At 42.4% G+C, this 24,210-nt stretch overlaps 1 protein-coding gene across 1 annotated transcript in view; it reads left to right on the plus strand.

Annotated features, from left to right (window-relative positions):
* CCDC186 (coiled-coil domain containing 186) overlaps nt 1-24,210 on the plus strand; it is a 127,695-nt gene that overhangs the window by 91,648 nt on the left and 11,837 nt on the right. The window contains exon 14 of the mRNA XM_073595853.1: nt 1,248-1,458. Within this exon, the coding sequence (XP_073451954.1) occupies nt 1,248-1,458 (211 nt within the window). The remainder of the gene's footprint in view (nt 1-1,247; nt 1,459-24,210) is intronic.

The following is a 24,210-nucleotide window of genomic DNA, read 5'->3' on the forward strand; positions in this document are numbered from 1 at the left end:
CATCTAACATTTGGCTCAATCATTGTATCAGAAATGTTCCAGCGAATTTAAAGCGGGGGTCCACCTATCTATCGTTTTTTTTTTTTTTTGAGTTCATTCACAAACTTTTCTTCTCAGCATTACATACTCACATATTGTGTGTAATATGTCCGCCTGTGTCAGATTTCGTCGGAAAGAATAACTTATATTATTCACTGCAGGCGGTTTCCATCTTCATTGTGGGCATTTGAAGCCCACAAGCATTTATTTCCTGGATGTGGTGAATGCTGTGCTCCCAGCATTCACCGCTCATTCCCGCACATGCTCAGTGGCATCCTGGGAAGCCTGAGACTAGCTCCCAGGAGTCTGGGAGAGGCTAGAAGCACGCCTACTCCCACGGGAGGAGAACCAGGAAGTGCAAAGAAAAATAGAAAAATAAAAGGTAATTACGGCGATTTAAATTTTTTTAAACGCCATGTCACCATCTAGGCAAGGAAGAGAATACATACAGATATTGTTCAAAATTTGGGTGGAACCCCGCTTTAAACATTTTTTTAAAAAAAAATTCTGATCGATTTTTTACTACCCCTACAAAATCATGCGCTTTTCACTTTTTATTTATTTATTTTTTTAACAATTGACCTACAAATGAATAGAAAACTATTCAGTAAAAAAAATTCTCATGTGTTAATTTTTAGTCTTGAAACAGAAATCGACTGGCCATAAGCACACTGACCATACAAAAATCAAACAATGGGTCTACCGTCTCGATTTTTCATTCAATTTTATATCCATGAATGGACAGTTTTTCGCACAGAGTCCTCCCAGAAGCACAGAATATTTCGGGAGAGGAGAGTTGGATAGAGAAGAGAAGTGGAGTCCTCCAGGAGAGCAGAGTATTTCAGGAGAGGAGAGTTGGAGGAAGTAGTAGAGTCCTCCAGCAGTGCAGCGTATTTCAGGAGAGGAGAATTAGGCAAAGGAAGAAGCAGCAAAGTACTTCCAGCAGAGTACTTCTTCTTCTATCCAACTCTCCTCTTCTTAAGAGCTCTGCTGGAAGTACTCTGCTGCTCTTTCCTTTGCCTAACTCTCCTCTCTTGAAATACTCTGATCCTCTGGAGGACTGTATTTTCCACTAATGCTCCTCTCCTGGAGCTAAGTCCTCCAGCATTGAAGAGTATTTCAGGAGACAAGATTTAGAAGAATTAGGAAGAAGTATATAATACATTTCTTATATTTGAGACCATTGTTTTTGTGTTCTTTATGCACAGGGTCTCTCAACGCTCGAAGCAGCAATGACGATCGATCTCCTGAGAACATCAGGAACGCCATGGTTGTGGACAGTTTTCCAGAAGTGGACAAGGCCGTCCTTATTGAACGGATCATCCGCCTGCAGAAAGCGCATGCCCGGAAAAACGAAAAAATAGAGTTCATGGAGGACCACATTAAGCAACTGGTGGAGGAAATTAGGAAAAAAACAAAGTACGTATGACGCTGATCTCCCAATTGTCACATGGCGGATTTCTGTCTGTCTGTGCTTCTAACACATCTCTGACGCTTGTGCCGCCACTAATCCACAGCAATGTCTAATTTCACTAATCTCATGTCCTCCGCTGAGCCACAAGCCCTGCTGTAAAACACAAAAATTTTAATAATATCAGTTATTCTATAGTGCTCTCTGATCTTGTCCTATAGCAATCTATAATTAGATCTATAATTATAATTTTTTACCTTACAGGGGCCCTCTGGCTCTTCCCCCACCAGTTGCCTCTGGGTCTTCTCATTCTCTGTTTCATCTCATTGTCTTCTGTTCCAACAATTAACTATGTATCATTTCTGCTTTGCTTGATTTTAGAGACTAGACCAGCTTTTCTCAACCAGGGTTCCTCCAGAGGTTGTTAAGGGTTCTTTGAGCATTGAGAAATGTCTGCCTCTCAGATAAGTACCAATAATCTATCTGTAAGGGGAACATTCTTCTCATTCGTCTCCATGTAAGGAGCATTCTTTCCATTGACGATCTAGCACATACTTGGTGGAGACTGGAACGTTGTGGGGGCTTCTTTTGTATGTCTTGCCAAACACTCCTGAGGGTGGAAACAAGGAGTGGCATGAGTGCAGTGGTAGTTGGCTGACAAAAGCAGCACTGTAGGTGGGTAGAACTGGAAGCTACAGTCCTTGGGACAAGACACAGGAACCAGAGCAGGAAGCAGTAGAGAAAAACAGAGAGCAAGCCGAAGCAGCAACAGCAGGGTAGCGTGGGACCTAATCAGCAGAGAAGGCAAGTCCAGGAAGCAAGCGAAGGTCGGTAATAGCTGGGCAACACAGTACAAAAACCGGAGGCAAAGGCAGGTCCAGTAAACAAGTTGAGGTAAGAGGTAATCGGGTGAGCTTAGGTAAGGATGCAGAGGTGAAATCCAAGGGGAAGCCGGATCATACATGGATAGCAAATGCAGCGGGTCAGGTCTCGGATAGGCAGGTTAGGGAACATGGAAATAAGCTGAAGACCATTCAACTTCTCTCAGTAACACACACATAATATAAATAGGCCCACTGGGCGTCAAGCGTACACACCAATTGCTATGTGCACATGCCAACCTGTCACAGTACATCCAGTTTTGCCCTTTTGCCTAGAAGTATGGGCAGCACAAATGTGCACATGCACAAGTCTGCCCTTTTTTTTTTTTTTTTTTTTATCTTGGTAGTTCAGTTTACCTTACATCACAAAATATAAGGAACACTCTGCCCACTGACCACTGGGGCACGCTTCCCATTGACGACCAATGTATAGATCGTTCTTTCTATTAACCACCAATAGAAAGAGCATTCTTGCCACTGACCACCAATGCAAGGATCATTCTTGCCACTGACCACCAATGCAAGGATCATTCTTGCCACTGACCACCAATGCAAGGATCATTCTTGCCACTGACCACCAATGCAAGGATCATTCTTCCCACTGACCACCAATGTAAGGATCAGTCTTCCCACTGACCACCAATGTTAGGGACACTCTTCCCACTGATGACCAATGTAAGGAGTGTTCTTCCCACTTGGCCACCAATGTAAGGAGCATTCTTTTCACTGACCACCATGGCAAGGAGAATCCTTCCCACTGACCACTAATGTAAGGAACATTCTTCCCATTGACCACCAATGTAAGAAGCTTTCTTCCTGCTGACTACCAATGTATTGTGGCCCTTCTTTGCCAGCCACCAATTTATGGGGGCCATTCTTATTGACCACCAATGACCTCAGTGACCTCCAATGTAAAAGGGCACTTTCCACTGACCCCCAATATGAGGACACACTACAGTCTAGATTTCTTTTCTTTTCATTTTAATATTTGTTTCATTGCATCATTATTACCAATGGTAATTGTGTTCTGTAGAGCAGCTCTGGGTGTCAAATACACCAAGCACCAAATTCCTTCTATTATTCATATATCCACAATTTACTGTTCATGCTAAAGTCTCTGGATCTATAATCATTTTTAGCAGGAGTTTGATGAGACATGAAAGTGATTTCAAGGATTCCCCTGTGTTCATAAAGGTTGAGAAAAGCTGGGCTAGGCTGTATTCTCAGTACATGTTTTAAGATAATAATGTAACGTTTTTAGCCGAAAGTTATTTTTTGAGACCTTTACATTTGCTGTTGAATATTTTATTGCATTGTACAGATTTGTAAATGTTCTGTCTGGTGACCCCTGTGAGAACATCAGGGAATGTGACTGGCATCTTGTAGGATGGTAACCTGTGGATGCACTTAAAGGGTAATTACGGGCCAATTTAAAAGCTATATGTGTCATATCTGATTTTCCCTTAGTTACCTTTTAAGTTGGTAAACTGATGGTTACATTCACTAGTAGGCACCTCCTGATGCCCAGTGACTTGTGCCGATGCCATGTAGAATTTCTGAAGATTGGGAAAAGCTGATCAATTATATTCATCAATTTCTGGCCTGCCCCTCCCGCTTCTCACTCAAGGTGTGTATTAAACTGATGCACCGGTCACAATACTGAGAAGAAAGGTAGGGCAGAGATCTCAAACTGGCAGCCCTCCAGCTGTTGCAAATCTAGAATTCCCATGAGGCATTGCAAGGCTGACAACTACAAGCATGACTCCCACTGGCAGAGGCATGATGGGACTTGTAGCTTCGCAACAGCTGGAGGGCTGCCAGTTTGAGACCCCTGCAGTAGGGGCTTCCCATAGAAGCTCACTTCCTTAGCCCTTGTATACTACACTTGTGCTGCTCTCTGAAGAGCCATCCACATTTAGATCGCTCTTCAGAGAGCATTTGATCTGTCAAATGCTTTGGTCTGGGCAAGCATTCAGTAGGCTTAACCAGTGTCACATGATGGAGGGAGAAGATCGTTAACCCCATGTAAGCTCTGACACTGCACAAAAGTGAATTTACACAGGGAATAAGAGCCAAGGCTCCGGCACACAAATGGAGCAGGTGGGTTTGTATCAGTGTATGGGGTGTGGATGTGAGCCTTTAAGAGAACGTGCCACTTTGCCCATCATGTGAACCTCTATGGTAAAGCTCTTTTTTTGTAAAGAACCATTCTCCTTTTTTTTCCATTGTGCAGCAAATGTGGCTGTACATATTTTATTAAATACTGTACATAGAAATATGTTTCATTACACATTGACGCACTTCTATAAGGCCATTTACATTAAAGTGTGTGTTGTCCATTTACCACAGATGTAACGCACTTATACATCAGCATTGTGGGTTGACCTTAATGCCAGCTCTACGCATAGGCCGATTCCACTGTTCTGTGCTCAGAGTGTACTCCCGGCACAGTGACCGAGCGATCACCGGTCTGTGGGAGGGACTCCCAATCTTGTGATCACTGTGACAGCCAAGCACAGTCAGTCGCCTGTCTTTCAGAACTTTTTTAAAGTGGTTCTAAAGGCAGAAGGCTTCTTACTTTAAAGAGGAGTTTCGCCACTCCAAAAAAATTCAAAGTCAGCAGCTACAAATTTTGTAGCTGCTGACTTTTACTATTAGGGTACTTGCCTGTCCAGGCATTCAGCTTTGTCCTCACCCGGGCCGATTCTTGATTCGGCTCTCGGGCGCTGCCGCCGCCACCATCTTGGCTAAGGGAGACCATCAGTGAAGCATTGTGGCTTTACAGCCAGTTTCCTACTACGGATGCACAAATCCCGTTACGCTTTCTCAATGGGCTGGCTGCAGGGGGAGGAGGTTCACTGCGGTGAACTGTCAAAACCAGGTACCCGTTCTCTCCTCCCCACCCCCCCCAAAAAGGTGCAAAATGTGGAAGCGGAGGGGGTGGAGGATTCAGATAAGCGGAGCTAACCCTTTTGGTTGGAGCTCTGCTTTAATGCATTTTATCCTAAAAATACTTCTGCCAGCAAAAAGTTTAAAATAAGCAAATATGATATACTTTCCTATCTATTTACTAATGCTAGCAGCATAAGGATTAAACATAATCAACTTTGATTGAGGGAGTGAAGTTCCACTTTGAAAAGAAAACTGTACGCAGTGGTTAGTGATGCCAAACATACTGAAAAATAGATTCAGGGGTCTATTTATTAAAAATTCACTGCACAAATGTCACAAGCATTCACACAGCCATCACAAATAGTTGCTATATTTTGTCCAATGTCCATTTCCTATGATCGTCAGCTCCATCTAGTGGTATTTTCCTAGAATGTTACAATCAGGAAAAATATGAATATAAACATAATAAAATAATTCTGTTATGTGTTATATATATATAAATGTCTCTTTTTACGTCTAATACATTTTGAATAAACGTAAATGGTTTTAACCAAGATTGGTGCCAATATAGTGCATGTTTGTAGTCGCTTGAAGTTTTCAGGGATGTGGCATTCGAAGTACCTTACAAGCACCCACTGTGGCCACCCTGTGATGGTGCATTAACTCTACTCCTTAATATAATAATATAAACATAGACAAATTATAGGGATGTTTTGTGGTGGCTGTGTCAATGTTTGTGACGTTTGTCCTATGAATATTTTAGAACTAGACCCATTAGACCCCTTTCACGCTGGGATGGTTTTCATCCGCTTTAGCGCTGGAAATGGCCTCTGCTAAGTTTTCTTGCTGGACGTTCCGAAAAGTCCTGCAAACAACATCTTTGGGGCGGGTTGGGAGTGCTGTATTTAGCGCTCCCAAAATGCCCTGCCCATTGGAATGAAGGGGCAGCGCTTTTAAAGTGCCTGGAAAGCGATTTCAAAGTGCCGCAAAACAAAGTTTTCAATCCTTTGGAGGGTTAAAAGCACCCCGCTAGCGTCCGCAAAGCGGCGCAAAAACAAGCGGCGCTTTAGCGCTAACGGCCGGCGCTTTCAGTGTGAAAGCAGTCTTGATGTTTACATACTTTTTTTTTTAAAGAGTTTGATCAACTGGCAAACTGATCAGTTTTATTTTAAATTGTAATTGATTGATTTGATTTACTAAATTACAAGATTATTGTGATTAAAACCAGGAACTGGGACAGACTGTATCTGATCGATCGGATCTTCCACTGTGCTGAGATTGGAGTTTCTCCAAATTGATTTGTCTTTCGAATCCTTTTTTATTTTATTCTTTTTGAGAATGAAAATGATCAGATTTCCACATGTATGACCAGAATATAAGGAATGTGATTTTAATTTTGGTCCTGTCTATTATAAACGGGGAAAAAAAAGATATTTAAAATAATTTTTCTTGGTTATAGCCCGATTAAATAGGCTTAAATTAAAATTTTTCTATTGTCCTTTAAGAGTTTAAGAGACCCAGCTTACTGATAAACAACCTAGGGTTATACTTACACCTACAGAAGTCTCTCCTGTATGCAGCAGTATAACCCTAGGTTGCCTTTGACCAACCTGTGTCCTTTAATGGACTGGGGAAAGGCTTTTGTGATGATCACAAACATCCTTTTCTGGTGAGATAGGAGGTAGCTAAGCCTATGTATTCATCCTATAAGTTTTTGGTGGAGGTTTTGGCCTTGTTCACATGGGTGCTAAGATCCGTATACCATGCCCCCAAATCCAAAACATGCAACATGCAGGTCTAAAACAAAACATGCAACATGCGTGGCTAAAAACGCATGTAAAATGCACAGAAACCATGCATATGACCACTCTGTGGCCAAACCACAGCACATCAGTGTGAACCTGACCTTAGGTAACAACCTGAAATAAGGACCCTTTTGTAATATTTCTGATGACCGAACCCTAATCACCATGTAAAGTGTGACCAAAATACCATCTGGGTAATTTAATAAGCGAAATGCAGAAACCACATTCACCAGATTTGCCCTTTCATGTTTGGATTCCCACCCCTTGCATGTGAACTCTGAACTGTATGGACTGCTCAGTTAAAGCTGAACTCCAGGCAAATGGCTAAATGCGCAAATTACATTCATATATGGGAGCTGTGTTACCTGCCAAAGGATTTGTTTTTTCTGTCCATCCAGTACTGAGAATAACATAGCTCTGCCACACAGCACAACACTGTCTGGCCTGGCAGGAGACCTGATTTTTCACTGCTCTTGTTCAGTAATGCTTCTCACATCCCTCCCCCAGCCTAGGACTGGACAGTGAAAGGAGAAGCAGCAGACTGATGAGCTCATCTCTCGGTCAGTCTGCTCCTCCTCTTATCAGCATGCTCCTTGCACTGCAGTACAATTGACTGACTGTTTGTGCTGCTTCTCATTTTCTGTGTTTGTGCTCTGCTGTGCAGGGTCTACAAGATGCCGATATTGGGTCATATTCAGGTACTTACACTGCTTGTATTAAAAAATACATTTAATGATGCATTAATGATTACAAAGCTGCACTGATTTATATTTTTTTTATTTGCCTGGAGTTGAGTTTAAACAAGTCACTATGGATTATGGATATTAATCATGTTTTAGTCTGTGACCAGAAATAATCAAAAATGATCATCAAAATAAAGAATCCAGGATTAATTTATGGCATGTTTGTCCAGTAAGATGTGGAACTGCACCTCTTTTGACTTCTGTTCTGACTTCACTTGCTGCATGCTTGTACCAGCTCTGTTATTAAAATATTAAAGCCAACACAGCCAGACAACTGGCCTCTCAGGAGATCAGCAATGGTAGGCCTGTATTCCTCTCACTATTGGATTCTTTAAAATGGAAGAAAACCCTAAGTCTAATTGTTCCTAAAAATGTTCCCTCCCCTGCCTAACCTATATAAAAAAGATCTGTATACCTGTTTCTAATCTGCTTTGGCCTGGTCACGTCATCCTGCAGCTCCAGCTAGGGGAGCGTTTGAAAATGGTTGGGAATTCCAGTCGCCGTAAAGTCATCCATAGGCTCCCATAGCCCAGCCATTGCTGGTGCTCCTTCCTCTCCCCTGCAGCTCAAAATGCAGGGAAGACCTCAGAATTCTACAAACAATACCCCATAATGACAACGTGAAAGAAGTTTGAAATCTTTGCAAATTTATTAAAAATGAAAAAAATCCCATGCACATAAGTATTTACAGCCTTTGCCATGACACTCAAAATTGAGCTCAGGTGCATCCTGTTTCCACTGATCATCCTTGAGATGTATCTACAACTTGATTGGAGTCCACCTGTGGTAAATTTTAGTGTATTCCAGAGCACAAACCAAGCCAAAAAAGTCCAAGGAGTTATCTGTAGACCTCCGAGACAGGATTGTAACGAGGCACAGATCTGGAGAAAGGTACATAAAAATTTCTACAGCATTGAAGGTCCCAATGAGCACAGTGGCCTCCATCATCCGTAAATGGAAGAAATTGGAACCACCAGGATTCTTCCTAGAGTGGGCAGCCTGGCCAAACTGAGCGATCGGGGGAGAAGGGTCTTAGTCAGGGAGGTGACCAAAAACCCGATGGTCACTCTGACAGAGTTCCAGCATTTCTCTGTGGAGAGAGGAGACCCTTCCAGAATAACAACCATCTCTGCAGCACTCCACCAATCAGGCCTGTATGGTAGAGTGACAAGACGGATGCCACTCCTCAGTAAAGGGCACATGACAGCCTGCCTGGAGTTTGTCAAAAGGCAGCTGAAGGACTGTCAGACCATGAAAAACAAAATTCTCTGGTCTGATGAAACAAAGATTGAACTCTTTGGCCTGAATGGCAAGCATCATGTCTGGAGGAAACCAGGCACCACTTATTACCTGGCCAATACCATCCCTACAGTGAAGTATGGTGGTGGCAGCATCATGCTGTGGGGATGGTTTTCAGCGGCAGGAACTGGGAGACTAGTCATGATTGAGGGAAAGATGAATGCAGCAATGTACAGGGACATCCTTGATGAAAACCTGTTCCAGAGTGCTCTGGACATCAGACTGGGGCAAAGGTTTATCTTCCAAAAGGACAATGACCCTAAGCACCCAGCCAAGATAACAAAGGAGTGGCTACGGGACAACTTTGTAAATGTCCTTTAGTGGCCCAGACTTGAACATGATTGAACATCTCTGGAGAGATCTGAAAATGGCTGTGCACTGACGCTCCCCATCCAGTCTGATGGAGCTTAGGAGGTCCTGCAAAGAAGAATGGGAGAAACTGACCAAAAATTGGTGTGCCTAGCTTGTAGCATCATACTCAAAAAGACTGGAGGCTGTAATTGGTGCCAAAGTGGCTTCAACAAAGTATTGAGCAAAGGCTGTGAATACTTATGTACATGTGGGTTTTTTAGTTTATTTTTAATAAATTTGCAAAGCTTTCAAACAAACTTCTTTGACATTATTATGAGGTATTGTTTGTAGAATTTTGAGGAAAAAAATGCATTAAGGCTGTAACATAAAATGTGGAAAAAGTGAAGCACTGTGAATACATTCCGGATGCACTATATAGGTGCAACACTTTTCAGGTATATATATTATGTCTCACAGAAATCACAATACTCCACCTGACAGTGCCTTCATCTGCTTTTCTCTCCCATCTCTGTTCAGGCATCATCCAGGGTCAGCATCTACAACCCTAATTCCCCTAAATCGGCATAAAAACTGAATGCAATGATTTGCAAATCTCATAAACCCATATTTCATTCACAATAGAAAATCGAAAACATATCAAATATTTAGAGTGGAAGTCCACCCTAACACTAAAATCTGTAAATCTACAGGCATCCACGATCTAAGACTAACCTATCTAGCCCTGTAAAGAAGAAATCACTATACATATCTTTTTTGAAGCTGCCCGGGTCTCCAGCGGCGGAAGCTCTGCAGAGGAACAGTCGATAACAGCTGGGAAATGAATGGAAAGTGATGTCACCCATAGAGTTACTATGGGACTTCCTTTGTTGGCTGCTTCTTATGCACCCGCTTCCACAGCAAAGCTGCAGCTAATGGCTCAGCATGGGACCAGAGAGGCTTCAAAAAAGGTATGTATAGCAATTTCTTCTTTACAGGGCTAGATAGGTTAGTCTTATGCCGCGTACACACGGTCGGATTTTCCAATGGAAAATGTCCGATCGGAACGTGTTGTCGGAAATTCCGACCATGTGTGGGCTCCATCAGACATTTTCCATCGGATTTTCCGACACACAAAGTTGGAGAGCAGGAGATAAAATTTTCCGACAACAAAACCCGTTGTAGGAAATTCCGATCGTGTGTACACAAATCCGACGGACAAAGTGCCACGCATGCTCAGAATAAATAAAGGGATGAAAGCTCTTGGCCACTGCCCCGTTTATAGTCCCGACGTACGTGTTTTACGTCACCGCGTTTAGAACGATCGGATTTTCCGACAACTTTGTGTGACCATGTGTATGCAAGACAAGTTTGAGCCAACATCCGTCGGAAAAAATCCTAGGATTTTGTTGTCGGAATGTCCGAACAAAGTCCGACCGTGTGTACGGGGCATTAGATCATGGATACCTGTAGATTTAGAGATGTTAGTGTTAGGATGGACTTCTCCCTTAAACAAAAAAATGTACCATTTGAAGAAAAAAAAGGTCATTTTGAAATTGGTGGCAGCAACATGTCTCAAAAAAGTTGGGGTGGGACCATGTTTAGCACAGTGTAGCATCCCCTCTTCTTTCAACCGCTTCCCGACCATGTCACACAGATATACAGAGGCACAATGGCTCTCTCGGGTGAAATTCCGTACAGGTACGTCCTACTCGGTTTTGGCCACTGGGGGGAGCGGCGGTGCACACGCGTGCCTCTGAAGGTGTGCGCCTGCTGCCCAGCGGGGACCCGATGCACGTGGCCGGCGGGCACAATCGTCGCTGGCCACGCGCAATCGTGTGCACGAGCGTTCCTACTAAGTAGGAAAAATTATATGGCTCCTCTCCTAGTCACTCCCATCCCCACACAGTTAGAACACACCGAGGGAACACACATTTAACCCCTTGATTGCCCCCTAGTGTTAACCACTCCCCTGCCAGTGATACTTACACAGTAATTAGTGCATTTTTATAGCACTGATCACTGTATAAATGCCAGTGGTCCCAAAAAAGTGTCAAAAGTCTCTGACCTGTCTGTCGCAGTACCGCTAAAAATCGCAGATCCCTGCCATTAGTAGTAAAAATAATAATAAAAATGCCATAAACCTTTCCCGTAGTTTGCAGATGCTATAACTTTTGTGCAAACCAATATACATTTATTGCGATTTTTTTTTTTTTTTTTTCTTACCAAAAATATGTAGAAGAATATATATTGGCCTACACTAATGAAGAAATGTTGTTTTTTCAAATTTTTGGGGGGGATATTTATTATAGCAAAAAGTAAAAAATATTGTGTTTTTTTTTTTTTTTTTTGTTTTTTTGTTTTTTTGTTTTTTCAAAATTGTCGCTCTTTTTTTTGTTTATATCGCAAAATATAAAAACCGCCAAGGTGATCAAATACCACCAAAAGAAAGCTCTATTTGTGGTGGAAAAAAGACGCAAATTTCGTTTGGGTACAGCGTCGAACGACCAGTTAAAGCGACGCAGTGCCAAATTGTAAAAAGTGCTCTGGTCAGGAAGGGGGTAAAATTTTCCGGGGCTGAAGCGGTTAAAGAGTAACTCTACTTTTGTTGAGGAAAGTGAATCTAATGGGAGTGGTTTTGTAATTATCAGCTGCTGCACCCTCAGGGCTCTAATGAGGAAAGCTGCTGGGACTGCATCCTTTTAGGTGTGATTTCCTATTGGGAGTATCTCACCAAAAATGACCTTTTTGTTGCAGGTGATGCCCAAAATCTGACTTGTATCTTAGTGCAGACTTCTGGGAAAATCAGTCAGCCAATCACACAAGCAGGAAATGACATTTCTGGGGGGCGTTCTGTATACATTCTGTGTACAGAACACCTCCAGGTTGCCTTATTGCATTTTACCGAAAATGAATGCACTGTAGATTGAAAAGGAAAGGTCATTTTTAATAACATTCCATTACAATATGACTAGTGTCGCAATTGTATGCACTATATTCTTTTTTTTCTTCATTTGCTTTTTTTTTTTCCCCGCGAAAGTGGAGTTACCCTTTTAACAACAGTCTGTAAACATCTGGGAACTGAGGAGACCAGTTGTTGGTGTTTTGGGAGAGGAATGTTGTCCCATTTTTGCCTGATATAGGATTCTAAATGAAAGGTCTGGACTGGATTCAGACCAGTTGAGCACCCGGACTCTTCTACTACGAAGCCATGCTATTGTCATAGATTTAATTTAAAATATGGGTAAGTGAATTTTGCAAATCATTGCATTCTGTTCTTATGTAGATTTTACACTGCGTTCCAAATTTTTTTTGGAATTCTTGAAAAAAATTTGGAATTTTTTTGGAATGGTTGTACTTCCTGAACTGAGATGCCAGATCCACAGATGACACAACCATGTAAATTCCGATGCCTGTGCAGTTCCTGGCTTTGTACACCAGTGTTTCTCAACTCCAGTCCTCAAGGCACCCCAACAGGTCATGTTTTCAGGATTTCCATTATTTTGCACAGGTGATTTGGTCAGTTTCACTGCCTTAGTAATTACCACATCTCTCATCTGAGGAAAATCCTGAAAACATGGCCTGTTGGGGCACCTTGAGGACTGGAGTTGAGAAACACTGGTGTACACAAATGTCTGACAAAGATCAGCCCCCCATGGCAGCCTTGGGCTCGGTAAAATTGTTAGACTGTTGCAGTTTGATCACTGGTGAAGAGGAGACTGAGGAAATGCTGCAGACTGATGACACAATTTCAGCCTAGGCAAAGTCACTGGCTGCAAATTTAAAATTTTAAACTGCTGTTTTTATTTTGAGACAGTGTGCATCTTCTAGAGCTGGGGAATTTAAGTTAAAGTGATTGTAAAGGCTCTTTTTTTTTTTTTTTTTTTTTAAATACGGTAATAAACATGTTATACTTGCCTCCTCTGTGCAGTTGGTTTTGCAGAGCAGATTGGATCCTCCTCTTCTCGGGTCCCTCTTTGCTGCTCCTAGTCCCTCCCTCCTTTAAGTGCTCCCTCAGCCAGCAGCTTGCTACAGGGGGCACCCAAGCCGAGTCAGAGCTCCGTGTATCCATTCAGACACTGTGCCTGGACCTGGCCCCACCCCCTTTCTCCCCTGATTGGCTGACTGACTTTGACAGCTGCGGGAGCCAATGGTGCCGCTGCTCTGTCTCCGCCAATCAGGCAGAGTGTACTGGATGGCTGAGGGGATCGTGGACATGGCTGGAGAGAGAAGGGACTCAGGTAGATAATTGGGGGGGGGGGGGACTGCTACACACAAAAGGTTTTTTAACTTAATGCATAGAATGTTTTAAGATAAAAACCTTCTGCCTTTACAACCCCTTTAAAGTGTAAGTCTGGGCAAAACTACGTACTTGATGCAGTTTGTCATTGGCAATAACACTGCCGTTTTTGTTTATCCGAGTCCCCTCAGTACCTTAGATTTAATATTAGTTGATCCTGACAATAGATTCGTTAGGCACCATTCTTATGGTCATTTTGCCACTCTGTAAATCCCAGAGGCATGAATCTACTGATTCCGGCTGCAAGGATTGGCAGCTGTGTGTAGATAGCCACAGCCATCAAGCAGATTCCTGCAACTGGGATTCTCAGTGTGACAGCTCGCCTATGTAAATTGTGCTTTTATACTCTAGCTTCCCCTAACAGGGTGACAACATAATTTTGTACTGAAGTGAAGTAACACCTCAGCATTGTCACCTTGTGGACAGAGTCTTAAACTGGCCATATATGGATTTAAAATTCAGCTGGAGTATTATTGTCAGTAAGACTGGGTGAAAATAGCCATGTATACATTCACTTTAACATTTGTGTTGCCATAAAAAAATATTGCATGTCTTCAAACTGGTACAGTTGACCTCCGACCTCCCCTTCAGCATTTCACAGTTGTACATGCACCTCTCCAATACTGAACTTGCTTACTTTGATTTTGCTGCACGCTGTGAGCTTCTCACAGGGGGGGGGAGATTTACTAGAACTGAAGCAGTCAGAATCTGGTGCAACTGTGCATACTAGCCAATCAGCTTCTAACGTCAGATTTTTCAATTAAGCTTTGACAATCAAACCTGGAAGCTGGTGTTTTTTTTTTTTTGTTGTTTTTTTTTGTTTTTTGCAGAGCTTTGTACTCATCAGATTTAGTAAATTGACCCCAATGTGCATTAGAAACTGCAGCAAGTGAGATAGAGCCTGCCAGATTTCCGGGCTGGAGGACATCCTGGCACATCTCTTTTTTTTTTTTCATTGGATTTCAGCTCTCTGCAGACTCAGCATCACGTGTGTGTTCCCCTAGACTAGGGTGATCTACATGCAGTTACATACCTCCTTCCCAAGAGCCAACCCATTGCTTGCATTAGGACTCTGGGCTCCTGACGGGAGTACTGAGTATGGGTGTTGAGCTGCCACTTCTCAGCCTATTGGCTAAGATCTGTTCTTATCAGTCTCCAGTAGGGGTGCTCTACCATCATTTTGGCTTTTCTGCTGGTATAATGGAGGCCCTAAGCCTAAGGAATCTTCCCCTGCAGGAAGGAAACTGAATTAAGCATCCACGGGCTTAGGTGTGGGTTGAGAATATTTTCTTAGTGTGGCATATCCTGAGGAGCCTAGTGCCTCCTGATTTGACATGTTCTATCTTGTCTGGCTAAGGGCAGAGATAGCAGAACGCCCGTGGCGTCAAGTGCCCCCTGGGAGTGATGTTTAGGGGCGTGCCGGAGTAGCACCATGGGTATTTCTGCTCGTCGCCTCAAGGGCTAGACGGTTTGGCTGAGACTGGGGCAACTTTTGTTACCAAGGCCTCGCCATCGTGCAGACATTTGGCATTGGCACTTTTTTTTGTGTTTTTTTTAATTTATACACACTCCTTCAATAGCATGTTGGTTATGGGGGAATGAATATGCTCATCCATTGTGATTCACTCAAACACTTTCTTTTTCTGCTCTCACGCTCTAAGTGTGGCTGCATGTCCCTCTCTCTGACTGAAGTCCCATAATGCCTTGTACTACTTGTGGAATTCAAGTTGTGAGGGCTGGCATCCGCTAAGAGTCAACAGAACAGGCGGTCTAGGATGACAATGATGCTTCCCTAGGCCTGAATGTCTACAAACTGGCAGGATCACCCAGTAAAAAAGGAGGACACCGCAGGAAGAAGTGGAGGGTAAGCTACTATTTAATTTTAGATTTAAAGTGATACTAAACACACACTTTAATTTACATTGTCCCTTTTATTATCTCTGTATGTGGATGATGGCACTGTAATTAAAAAAAAAAAAAAAATCTAAGTACCTATTTTCCTAATCGATATACAGCTGTCACATGACCCAGATCTTCCCGAGCCTGTCGGCAGGGAAAGGAGCTTCTAGTCCTCTGCTGCTGGTCTTGGAAAAAAAAAAAATTTGGAATACAGAGTAAAATAAAGTGTCCATAACATTTTTTCAAATTGTCATACAAATATATATTTGACATAGAATCTTATTTTTTTTTTTGGCAATAACCTAGTGTGAGTGGATTCCTGCCAGTCACAAGCTGCGTCACGCCCCTCCAGTCTGTGTCATAGAATAAGAGAGAGGTGAAGCCTCCATTATTTCAAATGTAATATCCCACCCACATTGTGTTTTTAGCTGGTTAGTGGGCATGGAGGAGGACGGAGGAGGTGGGTTGTTATTTTCCACTGTGTATTCATTCACGTGTGTGACTCTATAGTCACATGGGCTGCTCAGGTGTGATAGTCAGGAAATGCTCAGCATGAATCTCACTGAAAACTGAGCATGTGCAGAGCTGCCAACACTGCTCTGCAGAATCCCCAACTCAAATGGGGACATGAACAGAAGGGGGAGATACGGAGCAGCAGGATCAACCAGGTTTTTTGCAGAATACAATAAATGAATCCCATAGTGACTGAGTGAGTATGAACAGCATGTAATACACAATTTATTGTTAGTTTGATGTGGGTTTAGTGACACTTTAATTACACTTTGAAGTCTGCAAAAAAATAAATAAATAAATGTGTAATTTCATTTTACTAATAATGTGAAAAAGTTCAGGGGGGGGGGGGGGGGTGACAGTTGTGCAGTGCCGCTCTAAAAACTGGATAATGATGAAATTCAACAGGAATGGTGGGGGCCCCTCATAGTGGATACAAAAGGTACTGAGAAAAACGAGTTATAATTCATCTGGTTACACTACAGCCTTGTTCACACGGGCGTATCTAAGCATACATCCGTGCGAAGGGCCGACTTTGCCCACACAGGATTCACAGGTGTTCCCTGCATCCGCTTGCAGGCAATCCCAGTCATGTCTACTGGGATGCAGCAGCTACATGGACACAGCCGCTTGTCCAATTGCATACTGCCTGTGTTTGGGCAAACGCACTCGCACGGCTGTAAAATTGGGGCCAGCAGTTGTGCCCATGCAGCCGCTGCATCCCAATAGACATGAATGGGACTGCCTGCACATGGATGCAGGGAACACCTGTGCATCCTATGTGGGCAAAAATGATGATACAGTTAGGTCCGTACATATTTGGACACAGGCACAATTTTCATAATTTTGGCTCTGTATGCCACCAGAATAAAATTTAAACAAAACAATCCAAATTAATTTCAAATGTAGACTTCCAGCTTTAATTTAAGGGGTTGGACGTAAATATGAAGTAGACATTTTAGGAACTGCAATCATTTTCATACAGTCCCCCCATTTTCAGGGGCTCAAATGTAATTGGACAAATTAATATATTCATAAATAAAATGTTCATTTTTAATATTTTGTTGAGAATCCTTTACTGGCAATGACTGCCTGAAGTCTGGAACCCATGAACATCCTTTCTGATGCTTTGCCAGGCTCCAAGTGCAGCTGTCTTCAGTTGTTCTTTGTTTGTGGGTCTTTCTGCCTTTAGTTTTGCCTTTTGGAAAGTGAAATGCATGCTCAGTTGGGTTGAGATAGGGTGATTGACTCGGCCATTGCAGAATATTCCACTTCTTTTCCTTCAGAAACTCCTGGGTTCCTTTTGCAGTGTGTTTTGGATCATTGTCCATCTGTACTGTGAAGCGCCATCCAATCAACTTTGCTGCATTTGGCTGAATCTGGGCTGATAGTATATCTCTAAACACTGCAGAATTCATCCATCTGCTTCTGTCTTCTGTCACATCAATAAACACCAATGACCCAGTGCCACTGGAAGTCCTGCATGCCGATGCCATCACACTGCCTTCACCATGTTTTACAGATGACGTGTGCTTTGGATCATGAGTTGTTCCAAGCCTTCGCTACACTTTTTTCTTCCCGTCATTCTGATACAGATAAATCTTAGTTTCATTTGTCCAAAGAATGCTTTTCCAGAACTGGTCTGGCTTTTTTAGATTTTTTTTTGGCAAAGTCCAATCTGGCTTTTCTATTCTTCAGGCTTATGAATGGTTTGCACCTTGTGGTGAACCCTCTGTATTTGCTCTCGTAAAGTCTTCTCTTGATTGTAGACTTTGACAATGACACGCCCACCTCCTGGAGCATGTTCTTCACTTGTCTGGATTTTGTGAATGGATTTCCTTTACCGTAGAGAGGATCCTGTGATCATCCACCACTGTTGTCTTCCGTGGACGTCCAGGCCTTTTATGTTGCTGAGCTCACTTGCATTGACAGCTCCCTTGAAGGCATGATGTAGGTTCACATCAATAGATTCAAAATGCAAATACCACACTTTGAATCAACTCCAGACCTGCTTAATTGAAAAGAAATAACAAAGGAGTAGCCCACACCTGGCCATCAAACTGCTTTTGATTCAGTTGTCCAATTACTTTTGGTCCCTTGAAAAAGAATGTAAAGTGGTGATAGGGGGTGCTGTGACTACTAGTTAGAAATGTTGTTACCTATAACAATTTGTGTACAGATGCCTAAATAACATCAACTTTAAATATACAGAAATTTAAATATTCATAACACTGGATAGTAACGCATATGTGGTCCGATGGAGTCTTGCTGAGCCCTGCTCACGCTGGGATCGGCGTGCGTTCCACCGCCGGTGGAGATGGGACCGGAAGCTGGAACCCGGAAATTATGTGACCGGAAGGCACCTCAATCTCCAGCGGCAGTGGAACGCCTGCCGATCCCAGCGTGAGCAGGGCTCACCACGGCTCCATCGGACTATATATGCGTTATGCTGCGTACACACGGCCGGACTTCCCGACAGAAAAAGTCCTATGGGAGCTCTTGGTAGGACATTCCGACCGTGTGTATCCCCCATTGGACTTTTTCTGTCTGACGGACTCAGATATAGAACATATTCTAAATCTTTCCGTCGTAAATGCCAACGGAGCCCGTAGGCAAGTCCGCTCGTGTGTATGCGGCATTACTATCCAGTGCCAGGAGACAGGCACTGAACAATGTAAGCAGGCATTTTGTTTTTAACATTTGTTGTTTTAATAAACCAAGCAATATTATGCTATTTGGGTCCATTTGTCTTTTTCTCAACTCATGTGAGGGAGAGGAGAACATATAGTGTTGGACTGTCTAAGATACCACTCCAAGCTGCAAGATGGCAGCACAAGCATTCTGACCTTCTTTTTGGTTAAAGAGGTCATGGCTGTCTGGTGAGCAGATATTTTACAAGAGCACTTTGGGTGTAGTTGGATGTTTGCAAGGGGTGGAGGATATCTACATACAGTATATTGATTCACCAACCACGTTTTTTGTATTTTTGTGAACAATCACAGATGAATATGGTTTCTTTATCTATAATACTCAGTGTTATGCATATTTTAAATTTCAAGTTGATATGTTATTTAGGCATCTGTTCACAAATCGTTATATGTTAACAACATTTTAACAACATGTTAACAACTAGTTGTCACAGCGCCCCCTATCACCGCTTTACATTTGTTGAGCAGCTCAATTACCACTTTTATTGGGTAATGGCGCAAGGTTTTTTTACCCCCTTGAAAAAGAAGGTTATGGCTAATCTTAAGAGCTGTAATTCCTAAACCCTTCCTCCAATTTGGATGTACACACCCTCAAATTAAACCCGAGAGTGTGCACTTTCAGACCATATCCATTATATAACTATAGCTTGAATATGTTTTGGTAAATACCTGAAAAAATCTAAAATTGTGCCTGTGTCCAAATATATATGGACCTAACTGTATATACGGTTTTACTAACACATGTCAGTTGTAAACATACACTTCAGGCATTAAAGTATAACTAAAGGAAAAACTTTTGTTTTGTACAGAGTGGAGAGGGATTAGACCACCTGTCACCCTCTTTATTTGTCCTGTCATTGAAACTAAAATAAAATCCCAAATTTTGGGTTGTACATAGAAAAGTAATAGAGGGGAAATTGTCCAATGGGACACTAGTTCTGGTAACCTGGGAGTCTCCAAGAGATTCCCTTAATTTGCAGGGACTTCCTTTCACTTCTTGTTTGGCTATGGTTCAGGAAGGGAAATATCCGCAATGGGATACAGATTTCAAAAATAAACCTTACAGGGGTTATAACCCTCCCTTACTCTATCCAAAATGAAAAAAAAAAAATTTTGCCTATAGTTCTACTTTAACCGCTTGCTGACCGCCCTATACTGCACAGAATCACGTGTGTGTGTGTATGTATGTATAAATATATAATATATATGCTGGGGGCGCACACACGCTATCGGAGGGCCGCTTCTACTATGCACTCGATGTCCTCTGACATCTACCAATTGTCAAGTAAACAACACAGAACAGGTATCTGCCTATGTAAACAGAAGGGGGGAGGAATGTATTCTGTGTTCCTGCAAAGCAGGGACTTGAATCCATCTCTTCCCCTAGTGAAAGCAGCACACATAGTAAACACAAACACTGGCTAGACACACAATTAACCCTTTGATCACCCTGTGTCGTTAGTACAGTGGCAGTGCATATTTTTAGCACTGATCCCTGTATTAGTGTCACTGGTTCCCGCAAGTGTCAGTGTCCGATTTGTCCGCTGCAATATCGCAGTTCCGCTGTAAATCACTGATCGCCGCCATTAGTAATAAAAAACAATAAACATATCCCATAGTTTGTAGAGGCTATAACGTTCACGTAAACCAATCAATATACGCTTACTGGGATTTTTTTTTAATCAGAAATATGTAATAGAATACAGCCCCAAAAAAAACCCCCAAAAAATGCAGAGGTGATCAAATACCACCAATATACGCTTACTGGGATTTTTTTTTTAATCCAAAATATGTAATAGAATACAGCCCAAAAAAGACCCCCAAAAAACGCAGAGGTGATCAAATACCACCAATATACGCTTATTGGGATTTTTTTATACCAAAAACATGTAGCAGAATACATATTGGCCTAGACTTATGAAGAAATTACATTTTTTTTAATTGGATATGTTTATAGCAGAAAGTAAAAAAAATTTTTTCAAAATTATCTGTCTTTTTTTGGTGCAAAAAAAAAAAAATTGCAATGCTGATCAAACCACCAAAAGAAAGCTCTATTTTTGGGAAAAAATTACCAATTTTATTTGGGTACAGCGTTGCACGACCACACAATTGTCATTTAAAATGGTCTGGTCATGAAGTGGGGCAAATCTCCTGGAGGTCAAGTGTTCAAGATTTGTTTTACCTTCAGCATTATAGATTTTAAGGGTACAATGGCCTTTAAATGGCTCCTGAGCGTTATGGAAGCTCCTTTCATCTATCCTAGGCCTGGTCCAGTAACTAAAATTGGTCCATTGCCATCTGGGAACATGAGGTTCAATATATGTGACAATCGGTCCTATATTTGTCCACGTGTTGTCAGGATTGCCCATCTGTTGCCCACATATTATTACATTGCCTGTTTATTGGCCATGCATCGTCAGGATTGCACCCCCCCCCCCCCCCCACATATTGTCAAGTCACCACTGTTTTGAGGACCAAAGAACTATATTTGAACCCAAATTCCAGGTATGGTTAATTGACCATGTGACTTGTCTCTATCAGATCATGCCGCCATGATCCCCATGTTTTACCATGGAGCACAATGCATGCCATACTAAACCCTTTCCGTTACCACTACATGCCTTTCACGTATTGTGCTAAGGGTGCCTTTGGGTAAGTAAGGTTTTGTTAAAGGCTGATCATCTTTTATTTTTTTTCTTCTAGCAAGTTTCACCTAAGCAAGCCATATGCCAAAATAATTTAGCCCAAATCATTCCGATCATTCCTAATGCTGTGCGATCCGAACATCTCGTTGGCTGAAAACAATTCCAGCCTTTTGTATCAGCGGCTTAGAAAGAATTTATTTTTACAAAAGCTGAGCTTATATATTACTTTTACCTAGACATTTTGTGAGTTTGTTGAGAGAGAGGTATATATATCTCTATCTCTGTGTGTATGTGTATATATCTCTAATATATTACACACTATATTGTCGAAAGTATTAGGACACCTGCCTTTACATGCACATGAACTTTAATGACATCCCAGTCTTAGTCTGTAGGGTTCAATATTGAGTTGGCCCACCCTTTGCAGCTATAACAGCTCCGACTCTTCTGGGAAGGCTGTCCACAAGGTTTAGGAGTGTGTCTATGGGAATGATTGGCCATTCTTCCAGGAGAGCATTTGTGAGGTCAGGCACTGATGTTGGATGAGAAGGCCTGGCTCGCAGTCTCCGCTCTAATTCATCCCAAAGGTGTTCTTTCAGGTTGAGATCAGGACTCTGTGCAGGCCAGACAAGTTCCTCCACCCCAAACTCGCTCATCCATGTCTTTATGGACCTTGCTTTGTGCACTGGTCCAAATCATTTGGTGGAGGGGGGATTATGATGTGGGGTTGTTTTTCAGGGGTTGTGCTTGGCCCCTTAGTTCCAGTGAAGGGAACTCTTAAGGTGTCAGCATACCAAGACATTTTGGACAATTTCATGCTCCCAACTTTGTGGGAACAGTTTGGGGATGGCCCTTAACTGTTCCAACATGACTGCGCACCAGTGCACAAAGCAAGGAGGTGTGTCACTGGCCAGATCACTAGGTGAAAAGGGATAAAAGCCTAAAAAAAGAAAAAAAATTCAGCCATCACATCTAATGATTGGTAAGCTGCAATACATTACATTTTGTGTTTAATACCACTTAGATGGTAAGCTGTTTGTGGCAGACAGTGCTGTGTAATTGCTAAGTGTTATGTATCGTTGGCTGATTTCTACATAAAATGTATGGTGATTTGATTGATGATGATGGGAAAACTAATTTCGTTCTGACACGCTATGAGGGCATTGATGTGACATCGCCTGTAGATCATCATACATGGAACAGTCACGTCTGCTGGCAGTGAACACGGACGTTGTTATGTAACATGACAGGACAGGCTCATTTATCTGTATTCGGTAACAATCGTGTTTTTGGCAGGAAAAGAGCATCTTGGCTGTACAATGGGCACATACATACCTGCAGACTGAGGCGGATTCACACTTCTGTGCCAGAAAATGCAAATTTTTTTTATACACTGCAATATATAAATGCATTATTTAATGCAGTGCATATTAGTTGAATTTAAGTTATTTTTATGAATTCATTTCAAATATACGTTTCTTTAATGTGACATTGTGTGCTGCTTTGTAGAGAATAGATGTTTTTGAACATAAAATGCCTCCTTCCTTTCAGTCTTGCACAGTTGTACAGCCTTCTCTCCTTCTCTCTTGTACTGAAATGGCTTACTCTGATTTCACTGCACACTGTGAGCTATTAAAAATGCACATTAGAAGCTGCAGCAAGTCAGATAGACCCCGCCTCAATTCCTGATTGGAGGACATCCAACATTATGTAGCTCTTTCCTCCCAGGATGAATGTCCCTAGCAGGGCCGGGACAAGAGGTGGGCAGGAGGGGCGGCTGCCCTGGGCTCTGTAGTATATGTATATACTTGGGGTATATGTGCTGGGAGGGGGAATTTGGGGGACAGCAGGGGGTGAGATTTGTTCCAGGAGGAGAAATTTGGGGGGGAATAGGAGTGGTGATCTAAGGGGATTTGTGTTGGGAAGGGGGGTGGCCGAACAGGATAAATGCTAGGAGGGGGGATTTAGGGTGTTTATGTTGAAAGAGGTGCAATGGTAGGGAGAGGGTTTTTTTTTTTTTTTTTTTTTTTTTTTTTTTTTTTTTGGGGGGGGGGGAGGGAGAGGATTGTGGGGGGATTTGGAGTGTGTGTGTGGTGGGTGCGATTTGGACAGTTTCTGTCGGAGCTGTCAGGTCTTTGTTGGTTTTTTTTTGCAACCTGCTGGGTTGCATGAAAAAAAAAAAACTGTAGTGCATACCTGGCTTTAGCATTAAGGTAAAAACCGCTCCAGTGCCTTTCCATGCCCCAGTGCACCCAAACGCTTACCTGCTTTCCCTGATCGCTTTAGCTGGCTGTGGGGAGCACGTGCTCTGTATATGTTACATGCATGTATGAGAAGGGGACAGCACAGGGACTAGAGAGGTCAGGGGGTGGCTTGCCACTTGGCTATCATTCTATGGGCTCACGCAGGCAGGTGTCTGCATAGGACCCTGTACAGCAGGGATTCTCAAACTACGGCCCTCCAGCTGTTGCAGAACTACACGTCCCATGAGGCATTGTAAAACTCTGACATTCATAGACATGACTAGGCATGATGGGAATTGTAGTTCCTGAACAACTGGAGGGCCGTAGTTTGAAGACCCCTGCTGTACAGGGACAGCGATATCCCAAAACAGCAAGCAGGGAGGGGGTCAATTTTGGAGAAGGAAATTAGGAAAATAAAGAACAGGCTAAAAGGAAAAGCAGACTGCTAATTATGGTAAGTGCTGAAATCTGCAGCACTATATTGGGTCTCTTTTTTTTTTTTTTTCTTTTTTTTTTTTTCTTGGCATTATTAACAAGCAATAAATGA

Source organism: Aquarana catesbeiana, linkage group LG08 (assembly GCF_042186555.1).
Source record: "Aquarana catesbeiana isolate 2022-GZ linkage group LG08, ASM4218655v1, whole genome shotgun sequence".
In the NCBI taxonomy this organism is placed as follows: domain Eukaryota; kingdom Metazoa; phylum Chordata; class Amphibia; order Anura; family Ranidae; genus Aquarana; species Aquarana catesbeiana.